Source organism: Nipponia nippon, unplaced genomic scaffold (genome assembly GCF_047370975.1).
Source record: "Nipponia nippon isolate SJK-2023a ecotype South Korea unplaced genomic scaffold, ASM4737097v1 scaffold_28, whole genome shotgun sequence".
NCBI lineage: Eukaryota > Metazoa > Chordata > Aves > Pelecaniformes > Threskiornithidae > Nipponia > Nipponia nippon.
Window position 1 is genome coordinate 1,323,989 of NW_028262345.1, and position 12,388 is coordinate 1,336,376.

Genomic DNA, 12,388 nt, shown 5'->3' on the forward strand with positions numbered 1-12,388 from the left:
ATGTGTGGGTTTTTTTAAAGGAGTATCTAATCATCTCGGTAAACAGGATGTTACATTATAACCTGCAAAAATCATTGCAGCCATCATTATGTATTATTTATTTGTATCTTGCTTAGTTTTGCGTGTTGACAGTGGGCTTTCTAGTAGCTGTCTGTTACATTTCTAAAATGTCAGATGAAGTAAAGGGGTAGGTTCCAATATATCTGATTAACAGTAGACCTCGATCCATCACACCTTTGGACATGTAATTCAAGATGCTAAATTAAATGCCTATTTCACATTTGGAGCCCAGGCTCCCAGAATAATTTGTGGAGGGGGGTGGGTACTTCCAGAAGGTGATTCAGCACTCCTGAAATCTGAATTATCCCTGGAGGTGCCTTTCCCTGCTGACTGTAAGGGAAACCTTCATGCATAATTTACACTTATGTAAGATTTCGGTAGACAGTGGTGCTCAGTGTTTTCTATTAATTCCTAAGGTTTCTCTTGGTATGCACCCAAAACCTGAGGCATCAAAAAACTCCAGTCCCTCTTGAAAATATGTTGATGTATCTTTACTTTGCTCCTAGTTGTGATCTCAAGTAAATTTTGGGTGTAAAAAAAACCTGAGGACCCAAAAAAAAACCAAAACCCAAAAAACTGTAACAAGGTTTACCTATTTCATGACTCCCAGACTGTGCCCATCACCATATTTTCTGAGGTTCCAGTAGTGCCTTAAGCAAAGCGACTGGCAGCTGGTTCATGTTTGAAGAGACTGTGTATTATAATTCAGTGTTTAACATCTGGTTCAATGCAGCATTATATTTAGCAAGTGGCTGTAGTGAAAGAAGCGTGGAAGCCTTTTAAAGTGTTGCCCTAAACCATACTAGGAGGAAAGACACGGCCCTAGCGAAAAGCTTTCCTGATGTAGAGCCAGTCTGTATCCCGCCCTGCACAAGCATGGGGCAAAGTTTGTCAGTGTAGCATTAATATTTGCAATGTTTGTTGCCCTGGTCTGTCATAACGGTTCAGACAGTAAAAGGAAATGGCTTTTGTCTCAGCTCTTTTCCTCCTATCTTAAACTTTATTTCTTTGTTCTCCTGCAGCCTAGCCATGGCCGGAGATTCTAGAATCTTCATGAACCAGGACATGGACATCGGAGTTACATCCAGAGAGCCTAAGAAGATTCCCAAACAGGCTCGGGATGATGTCCCCATCGCCACTGACCGAACCCGCCTCATATCGGCAGAAGGTAAGAAGCCACGTCAGCGTTACATGGAGAAAAGCGGCAAGTGCAATGTGCATCATGGAAATGTCCAAGAAACCTATCGATACCTTAGTGACCTCTTCACTACGCTGGTGGACCTCAAGTGGCGTTTTAATCTTCTTGTCTTTACTATGGTCTATACCATCACTTGGTTGTTTTTTGGGTTCATATGGTGGCTCATTGCCTATATCCGGGGAGACCTGGACCATCTTGAAGATGAGAACTGGATCCCCTGTGTTGAAAATCTCAGTGGATTTGTTTCTGCATTTCTGTTTTCTATCGAGACTGAGACAACAATTGGGTATGGCTATAGGGTCATAACGGAGAAGTGCCCGGAGGGCATCGTACTGCTCCTGATCCAGGCTATTCTGGGCTCCATTGTCAATGCGTTCATGGTGGGATGCATGTTTGTCAAGATCAGCCAACCAAAGAAGAGGGCTGAAACCCTCATGTTTTCTAACAACGCAGTGATTTCCATGAGGGATGAGAAGCTCTGTCTCATGTTCCGGGTTGGAGACCTCCGCAATTCCCACATTGTCGAGGCTTCCATTAGAGCCAAACTGATTAAGTCCAAACAGACCAAAGAAGGAGAGTTTATCCCCTTGAACCAAACGGACATCAACGTGGGATTTGACACTGGAGACGACAGATTGTTCCTGGTGTCACCTCTTATCATCTCACACGAAATCAACGAGAAAAGCCCCTTCTGGGAGATGTCCCGCACCCAACTGGAGAAGGAGGAGTTTGAAATTGTGGTCATCCTGGAAGGAATGGTGGAAGCAACAGGTAAGGACTTGCCAAAAACCAGTCACAATTTTGAGGGGGGAATGGGAAAAATGGAGCGCAGTTTGGCATTAAGATTTTGCTGTCAGTGTTACCTGGACTGAGAACATGTCGGGATTTGTCCTTCTCTAGTGACTGATTCAGGTGGAGTATTGTGGTCTGAGATAACTAGAAATTAACAGACGGGTCCTTTAGCTCATGTTGTAGTGTTTCACACTCTCTTTATAAGTCTGGGATTCAGACGAAGGGGTTAGTCGAGGCACTGTCCATCATCGCTTAGAACTGATCCATGGGAAAACAGAAATGGACTAAAGGGATTCATGAGGTCTCCTGTGGTGCTGTTTCCTGTGATCAAAATTCATGGCGCAAATCTTTTTCCATTTCTCCTCTGTATTAAAAATTGGCTCTAGCTGTGCTATTTTAGATATTGCTGTAGTGTTGCTTTTTAATGGAGGCTATGAAGGAAGTGCCCAAGTATTACTATATCCCATAAAACAGCATGTGCTGAAACTGAATGACTTGCACGTGATGCAGGACATATATTTTCAAAAGGAGCTCAAAGAGGAAAAATACAGAAACTGCTTTTGTGACTCTTGCAACCCAGCAGCTGTTTAACAGCCTAAAACAATGCTGTGTAATGGGTAGATTAGGTGATATACTCAGCTGATTCCCAGTTTCCCTCTATGGGTGTATTTGTGGCAGGCAATGAAAGGAGTCTGCGTCCATATATAATAAATCTGGAAAAGTTGTGTGCCTCAGCTTTCCAAAGTGTAAAGAAGGGAGGTGGCAGCGTGCCTCTCAAGTGAATGGATGGCCACAAAGGCCTCCAGGCTCCCTCGCACAGGTGGGATGCAGAGTGTCTCCCAGGGGTCTGGCCAGGGAGGAGGATGCCTTTATTCTGGAGTCTCACCTAAAAGGCATGGCACCACGGGGTCATTTTACCCCTTGCAGCTAATTCATTTATTCTAGGCTTTGAGGAGGAGCCGGCAGGCTCTGTCTGCTGTGCTTCTAGCATGGCAAGGGTGCTGAAGCACCCCGAGATGCTGACACTCCCTTCAGGCAGGCTTTCTGAGCCTGGGGTTGGCAGCCTTGGTTGAGTCAGGGCCTTTAATGGGAACGGGGCTACAGGCAGCACTGAGGAGAGAATTACTGTCTAGAGATGTGGAAACATAGAGTCAGAGATGCGAAAAAGCTTTTATAAGTAGTTTTGTCCTTTGGTGTTTAAGGATTTTAGTTATGAGATGGCACTGTGAACCCAAGTTTTTTCTGTTGGTGGTGTTTGGATATTTTTTTCCATCTTGATGAGGCATGGGTTCTCTCCGAAACACTAGCAAGGGTTTTCAGCTTGATGTGAGTACTCAGTGGTATCAACACCCTGTATCACACATTCTGGCCCTTGCTTACTATTAATATTGTCCCCTTCTTGAGATTTGTCTTTGTTAGTCTCCTAACAGCCAGATGTAAGGGGAAATAGTCTCTGAAATTCCTGCATCCCAGACCTTCGCTCTTAAAGACAGCTCTCTAGAGAGCTAATTCAGTTTCCCGGTATCTCCCTTTAGTCACTAGGTGAATAGCAATAGGTGACTTTCCCAAACAGAGCTAATGGGAAGTTATGTATAGATCGCGCTGTACCTACGTTGGAGTACTGTATTGTAGAAGTGGAATTCATTTGGCATTACTAGGCAAATACTCTGTCCCAGCAGAGTACTGTAGAGAGGTGGCAAAAGAAGGGGTGGGTGGAAAAGACTATCAAAGATTTGTAACAGAAGCTTATTTTGTAGCCTAAACATTTACTAGATGCTAGAACCTCCTAATCTGAGCATGGGATGCTGTTCCTTGTTTGTCCAAAGCCTCTTTCCTCATCGCACAGTGACACTATCGAATTCTGTTTGAACAGCTACTGCACTGCCTTCCTCTTACGAAAGCTCAGCCTCTGCTAGATATATATGAGAGGAAGTCATTATCAATAACAACCTCAAAATTAAAAGCATGGCATAGGAATAATATTGCTTTACAAATGGGCTCCTCGCCCAGAGGGATTGTACAGGCCAGTGTGTAATGATATTAAGGAGCATACATCTGTGGAAATGAATTATTCCGGTCTCGGAAGACAGGCTGCGAAATTCCAAAACTGGAGCTAGAAGAGCCAGTTTGCACTGAACTTAGAGCAGAGTGGACCTCAGCCGATGCCGTTATCTGATTCAGAGGCTGAGAGGGTTTTCCGAATGCCATATGGTAACTGGGGGGGTGATACTTTGCCACAATGAGGGTGCAGAAGCACAGTGCTTTGTCCTCACACTTTGTCATATTGATAAAGCAGTTTGGGGATTTTAATCCCTGCCTCCACACCTTAAAATTTGCTCCAAGCAAATTCTTTAGGTTCTTTCCTTCCTATCGTATTGTTCAAGCCCTATCTGCTTTCGGGAATGGTATGATTTACTTGCGGCGTGTCTTCTATTAAATCATGACACTGTTACAACCTGGTCAGGTTCAGGGCAGTATAAAAAGGCAACAGACCATTTGTTCCCTTAGTAACCCTTATGCAAAATTAGGAACCACCATCACAGTGTTCAGAGGTACAGCAGGGCAGCATATATAGCTCCGTTCATGGCGCACAAGAGGCAGGCGAGTCCTGCGGGCTGTCTCAGGGGTGGCTCAGCTCTGCACTTGTTGTCAGGAATAAAAATTAATGGAAACTTATTCCATCTTTACAGACGACAGCAAATCATACCGTGAATGCATCCTGCACTGGTGGGGAAAAGACAGCTATAGTTTTTCATAAGGTATTTTGAAAGCAGGTCAAAATGGCGATTGCCAACATACAAATGACTAAAGAAATTTAAGTGTAATGTCTTGACTAAAAGCATGAATATTTTTCACCGAAAACTTGGGACAGCAATTTTATAACTATTTCCAATAGCTTTAACCAACCACACACATATTACAAATGTAATGTATTGTCTCCTCTCAAACAAGTGACTCTTTAAACACACTGACATTTAAGTTTAATTCTGATCCAGCGGAAGGCAAAGAGGGTAAATAGTTTCAAATGAAAAGTGTAGAACAAATTCTGAAGAGCTGAAACACTTCAAGTCATTGGTTTTGTTACAAAATGAAACATTGTGGTTTAAAACAATGTTTTTGTTTTCAAGTTGACTCGAATTTCCTAAACACTTCAAGTTGTTTTATGTACAAAGTGAAACATTGTGTTTTAAAACCATGGTTTTGTTTTCAAGTTGACTTGACGTTTTAAAAGGATAAATGACAACACACTGAAGAACAGCAACATGCAAGAAACTTGCCAGCCAGCCTAAAATGCAATGTTTTTCTTTTGCAGAAAAAGTAAAGCAACATTGTAGTACTCTAGCGAGAGCTCTCCAGGGACCCACGGCTATTCTGCTAACTAGCCCATGAAGCCAGCTGCGGCAGAAAGCCCACTGACAGAGGTGTTCCCAGTCAATATTTTAGTATGGTTGAGGCAGTGTGACTCCACGAGCGGTTAAAAAATGCCAAAGGGAGACTAAGTTTCTGAGCAGATCTGTCGTGATCATTGCTGAGTGACATGACCACAAAATCAATGTAGATGACAAGTGTTCTGACTTCCAGTGCTGCTTCGTGGGCATCGTGAGAGCAGTAGCAGCATCGCTCACAGTGCCTACTTAATGAATTGGTCACAGAGATTACTTTAGGGAATTAATTCTCTTTTGCCATATCTGAAAGGGACGCTTGTCAAGATCAGCTGGCCCAAATTTGACCTGCAATAAAAGGGAAGAAAGAAAGGTGGAAAATCTGTTTGCAAAGCGAATCCATTTTTGCTTTCACTGCCTTTCTGCTTCCCACGGTAGCAACAAAACATTACAGCCATCCTGCTGACAGAATAGGCCTAGGCTGTTGTTGGCCAGACCTCTTGCCCTTACCCTCCTGATCCTGAATTGAATGTAGTGTGTAAAGCAAGGCTGCTGCAATGTAGGAGAGCAGTGGAGATTCAGACCCCCCCTTCCATGTGCGTGCAGAGTCAGCTGGGTTATGAAGAAGAATTTGGCTGATTCAATCAGAGAACATTGGAGAGTCCTTTTTTTTTTTTTTTTCCTCTGTAAGCCATCACTCCGTGCAATGACGCAGTCTGCATATCCTACAGGACTTTCTCGCAGATAATTTGAAGAGGCTCTCTTCTCTTCCAACGTTACCCTTCCGCTGCTCTTCGCTGACAATTAACCAAAACCTGATTTATCAGTAGCTGTCCTGCAAACCTCCCTCTGTACCTACAGTGTCCAGCATTGCTGTTGTCTGGGCATAGAGACAGCAGTGCTTGTTACCTCGCTCTGGGTCCTTACTGGTTTTCATTACCTCTTTTCCCCACCACCATTAAATAAACCATGAGAGACAGCCCGGATGCCTGATTAGTCCAGTCACTAAACGAAGTTTTAGTAAACTCTTAGGAAAGGATAGGCATGCATATTTCTGGCTTAGAGTCTGTGTGATAAAAAGTGGTTTAATGATTAGAAGTAATTTACCTCATCCCTGTCCCTGCGAGAGTGTAGGCAAACAGCGGCTTTTTTGCACCTCAATTTCTCCACCTTTACAGAGAACATAGTAAAATGCCCTGGATGTAAATATAGGACAAAAAGAAGTAGCCACAACATAAGATATCCTGAACTCAATCATGATTTTCATGGGAGAACAAAGGAAGGGTGAAATTACTAAATAGAGTTTTTATGCATTCATCATCTTGTTTGGGTTGTCATGTTGGTTTGTTTTGCATTTTGCATGTAAATAAGTTTTCTGCACGAAGGACCTTGCAGAACTGTTACAGAAACTACGCATATAATTACCGGGAAGAGAGAGAGGTCTCAAGTCCTCCTTTTCCTGAGCTGAATTGTGCTCCAGAGGTGGATGTCGCCAGGCTAGTCATCTTAGGTGCCTCTGCAGTCACTACAAATGCCTTTGCGAGAGGCCTAAAGCTACATGGTGTGAGCTTGGTGCTCAGGTTCTGCCTGGTAGAGACATGGCAATTGAGTCCAAGATCTTTAAATCATAAGGTCCTTTTTCAGTGCCTATGAGCTTTCACATGCCTGGAGAGCATTCAGATAAATTAAAATCCCATTACTCTCCTCTGGCATAAAAATCAAAGTGACTCAAGCCCAGACATGTCCTCCTCTAAAGGAGACAAGCACAAATAATTGGAGGACCATGCTCCTACCTTCTAATATTCCTTTTCAAGTTGGAGGAATATTGACTTTTTGGAGGTTACAATGTTCTTTGGTCTAATTAATGCAAAGGGACTAATAAATTTTATAACTATCCAAATGCTGATGCTAATCTACAGGCATGTATTGCTTAATTAGAGTGATAGAACTTAAAATTTTCATAACTACTCCTTGCCATCCTAACTTACATCAGCCTGTCACTATACCTCTGAGGCCATCAGCTCTTTCTCTGTACTCTTGTAGCGTAGGTGGAGCTCAGCTGAAGGAGCAGAGTATGTACTATGTAGCTTTACGTGCATCCAGTAAAAGGGGAAAAGTCACCCTGCATACAGTAGTGTGTGAAAACAAGGACAGAGAAGTGAAATCACTTCCAGCGATATCTGTGTCTGAACTGCAGAGAGAGCCTAGCAAATATGGCTAATGTACAGTCAGCATCCACATGACATTTTGCCAGCAGATAATCACTGAGCTCTGTGGCATTTAAATGAGGAGAGTTAATTTTAGGCTGATGAAAAATGTTGTCTTGACAGCCCCAGGGGTTGGGATATCTCTACCCACTGAGAAAGTCCAGACCGTGTAGCAGTACTGAGAGATTCAGCTCTACTGTTGATGTGATCAGATCGAAGCCTGTGGCAATTTCTTGGGTTGGTTAAGCATGCTTTGTGGTCCCCTTGCCCGCTCCCATTAAACCTCCAGTAAAGGTACTGGCTATGATGGTATGTTTGTATGCATCCTCCAACAGTTGGAGAGAGACTGCTGGTTCATCTCTGGACAGTCAAACAACTGCAAATGCAGTTAGATTTGGCCAGTGATAATGAAGTTTGATTTTAACTGGTAACCTAAGGGTATACGAGACCTGGAAATCAGGAGCAATCTCCCCTTTTCCTAGCAGCGTCTGCTCCAGTTGCATAATCAGCGGCATTGCAAGCAGTGAAACATTCTGAAATCTGCAGCTCCCATTGAGTACGCTGCAGAAAAACCAGGCTCCTTACTGAGTGAGCCATCAAATAGCTGCTTTTTGTCAGCACATATTAACATTCCTTTGGTGAAATGTAAGCCGGCCTCATCCCAACTGGTTTTGATGACAGAAAAGTGCCTTATTGGTAGAGTTCCCTGACACCTATTTAACACACCAGTCTTTCCTCAGTGACTCTCTCTGTTCTCGAATGTAATGAAACAGCTGGTTTAATACACATAGCAATATATTTTGTATCTTTTCATCTACTGGAAACCAGAAACGAGCCATTTAGGAAGGCATCTATGGCTGCCTTAAACAGGAACATGCACAAACTCCGTTATTGATCTGTGATGTAGTGACTCCAGCCAACAGACAAAAAAATCCGCTTCTTGGGATTCTGCTATAATGAAATTATCGTTAAAACTCTATGAAATGTTTATTGCAGAACTTGAAACCAGGAGACAGTCCTCTGGTCTCCAGCTTTCTAAAAAGCCTGGAACTGGTTCCAGCTTTATTGAAAACTTGGTGCATCTACTTATAACTTTGTACAAACTTTTTTCTGGTTTCAATTAAAACTGAGCTTTGTTTGCAACTTGAAAGCTAAGCTGCTGAATTAAGAGTTGAGAAAGCGGTAACTAAAACTTGAAAGCTGAAGATTTCACATGTCATTTCACATTTTCCACAGTGGACAGTTTGTACGAATTTATATCAAACATACTTTTTCATTTTTAAACCAGATTGTTTAGGAGAAAATTAAACTTCTAATGGTCTTACTATCCGGTAAATATGATACACTTGAAAAATAAAAATCTATATGACTTTATTTTTAAATAAGTTTTGAAGCACATCTACTTAGACTGACAAAGGGAAAATGAGGATATTCTTTTGGCATGAAGCTTATTTAAATGAAATGCCCAAGTCACCAAATACCACTTCTCTGTAACTATACCAAATATCTGTACCATTTAACCCCAAGATGTGTAGTTATGTCTACTTTAAGAAAAGGATTAACAGCCTTTATGAGGGCCATAAGTACAATGATTATTTTTTGAGGTAATTGGGGGCTTGAAATCTCCCTCAATTTCTTGTGCTCTCTGAAATGTCAGTGCTTCAGGGCTGCACGAGACAGCGCTCCTGCTTGGAAGCAGAGCAGCAGTGGCAAAGTTGGCGTGGCACGCGATGGGTAGGAGCATGCCGCATAATGATTCAGTGCACCCGAGATGTCCCATGGACTTCGATAAGCAAGGCTTGTGAAATGAAACTGCTGATTTTTGCAGAGAGCCCACAGCCATGTATGACAGATGTTAGTCTAGCAATTACTCAGCCCCACCGCAAGCTGAAACTTAGATATTCAGAGCACAGAGGGCACAGTGCACATTGTATGCAAGTGGAAAGTGGCTGCATCCATGTGCTCTTAAGTAAGGTTTATTGTTTCCACACCTCTTCTGTCATCTTTTTGCAGTTACAGAGGCAATAATTAGCTAGGGACATTACAGATGCATTAATTAACCAGGCTGGAGAGCACAGGGCAGCCTGCAAAGCAGGCACTTAATGGAAATTGAAGCAGAGACAATGCTGTTGTTTACTGGGTAATGTAGGAGTTGCCAAGCAGTATGTCCCCATGCAATTAAAACACCACTGCACATGTGCTAAAAAGGAATATTTGAATGGGATTATGGAGCAATTACAAGTTGTCTTATTGTGCTGGCTCTGTGTACCCCTGGGGTTACAGAAAGCAGCTACTGCAGGATGCTGGCAGTGCGCAGTATTTGGTTGCTGAAAGCTTTCTATTGTTCCTTCCTTAATTGAATACTTACAGCAGGAGATAACTATGATTGTGTCTCTGGGGTTCAGGTTCACTGTCAGGTACTCCCCCCAGAGAAAGAGCTATTTCAGGCCCTGATTATAAGGCAGGAGTTCCCTTAGGATGCTTCAGGCCCCCACATTTAGCAGGGACACCCCGTCTTGGCCTTGGGGACCAAACCTACATGCTACCTTTATGCAGCACTCAGAAAGCCATGATAAGAATCAGCCAGTTCATTCACAGGACCTAATTCTGGGAGCCCGAGTGGTCTCCTCTCCTGTTTTATTTGCTGGGCTTTGAAAGCCTCAGAGCTTGGAGGAGGCACTTGAACACCCTTGTGATTTCTCGTGCAAAACCAGTGCTGTCTAAAGGAAAAAGGGCTAGTTTATTTTAACTGTCTCCTTACCATACGCACGCATGCTGCCGGTTGTCTACCGTTCTGGCCTCCCAGCATGAGGGCGCATCAGAAAATGGCATTAGCCCTGCGTTACTGACCCTCAAAGCAGCCTATAACAAAAGCCCTTGCCCAGGGAGGCCAGTGGTATGATTAAGTGTCAGTGCCACAGCGCTCCTGAGAAAAACTGGAGCAGGACTCAGAAATTAACAGGACTCCATGAGCTGCCTGCATGTCGAGCTGCTCTTCGCTAGCTGATATAAGGGAGTGAAGGTTAACCAGCTTTTACCTGGTAAAAAGCCTGAGGAGTCCAGGGCAGGTGACGCTGTGCATTGCAGTGTCACCTGAAGCATACAGTCAGGAGTGGTCTCCACGCTGTTTTTTACCTGTAAAGCGAAAGCTGATAGTTTCCTGAGGAGGTGCTGTTACCTCAGTAGAGCCTTTCCTTACGGCAAAAACACCTGGGGTGATTTTTGTAGCAGCCTCTGCGTTTCCTGGTTCCTTCTGGCCCAGGAAGCGGGCACGCCAGATCGCTGTGACTAACCGTGCGTGTTCCTGCCCAGAAGCAAATACTCCTGCAGATCTTCTTGGGGGGAAGAATTGGCTTTTCAGTCTGCGAAAGAAAACTGGAAATCTCTCAAAGCGTTGCATGTGTCACTGCCCCTCTTTTCCCCCTTTCAAGAACCAAAAGCAACCATATACTCCTGGCCTGACAGCTTTAAGCTAAGGAAAGCGGTAAGAGGCAAGTAAAGCTTTCCGGGGAACTGGCTTGTGGGGGTGTCTTTTAATGGCCTGTAGCAGTTATGAGAACAAAATATTTATCTTTTCACAAAGGTGCCTTTTTTTTTTTTTTTAAGGAAAGGAGTTTTCTGATTACTCTGAGATTTCAGTCACTTAGCTGAGCTCACGTGGTGAGAATACATGATATGCTCTTTCCTGAAGCATCTGACGCCGATATTTTTCCCCCCTATGCATTCCTTTAGATTTCTGTCTGTGTACTTTGGGCAGCAGGAGTTAGACTTGGAAGTATTGGCCAGGAACTGGATCAAGTGCATGTTTTGAATGTCTTCCAGTCAGGCCTATCTCTCAGCCTCCAAAAGAGAACAGTGGGAGGACTTTGTGAGGTCAGGTTTTGCAAATTTCACCATTCCAAAATCATAACATAATTAGGATAAACAAAAGACAAATATTTGGAAGAGAAGTCAGCCTTGACATTGGCAGGTGATTCCAAGAGAATTTGTTCGCGGTTGTGCCAATGCTGAACGCTTATCCCTGCTCTGCAAAGCTGCTCTTTAAACTTCTTCAAAGTAAATAAATAACCTCTGATCCTTGGGGCTGAGAAGCAGCTTGGTAAAAATTAGTTTCATACTGCCCATACTGTTTGTTCAATCCAAAATCCATTAATACATGCAATTCAATATGCTTATGAGCTTGACTGTGTGGTGGTGTGGGTTTTGGTTCTGCCAACCCAATACAGTTGGATTGAACCCTTCAGAGGTATTTAAAAGCCGGCTTGCCATATAAATCACTAGGAGTTGTGGCCCTCTCCACCTTTCGGGCTATATGACTTGGTGTCTTAACCAAAATGCAGGAGGGAACTGCTGATGCTGCTGTAGATGAAGAGGGCTGGGGGGAGCGCAGGGCGGTGGTTCATTCTGCTCAGGGGCTGCGTGGGTCAGGGTTTGAGGTGTGTTGGCAGGGTTGGATGTCGTTCTAGCACGATTCACCAGAAGCGCTGTTAATATCAGCTGCGCAAGCAACACCTCGGCAGAGCAATGTGAGGACAGAGAGGAGCTGCTTAGTGGTACCAGACTTCAAACCCATAAGCACGAGGTTCAGGAAACAGTCTGAAGACGTGGCGATGAATCCATCCCTTTTCCTTTGAGTGCTCAGCTTTTTCATGATAGAGGCTTTTGTGAGGCTTATTAAGCGAAGACCTTTTCTGTGTCCCACCAGAGCAATCAGGTATGGAGATAACATGAAAGTGCTTTTAAATGAA

At 43.6% G+C, this 12,388-nt stretch overlaps 1 protein-coding gene across 4 annotated transcripts in view; it reads left to right on the forward strand.

Moving 5' to 3' along the window:
* KCNJ5 (potassium inwardly rectifying channel subfamily J member 5) overlaps positions 1-12,388 on the forward strand; it is an 89,227-nt gene that overhangs the window by 51,595 nt on the left and 25,244 nt on the right. For 3 of the 4 annotated variants that reach the window (XM_087763531.1, XM_087763530.1, XM_009469569.2), the window contains one exon: positions 1,083-2,029. In XM_087763531.1, the coding sequence (XP_087619657.1) occupies positions 1,090-2,029 (940 nt within the window). In that variant the 5' untranslated portion in view covers positions 1,083-1,089. Of the gene's footprint in view, positions 1-1,082; positions 2,030-12,137; positions 12,355-12,388 lie in introns of all 4 variants that reach the window. The other variant, XR_015706097.1, reaches the window with a different exon arrangement.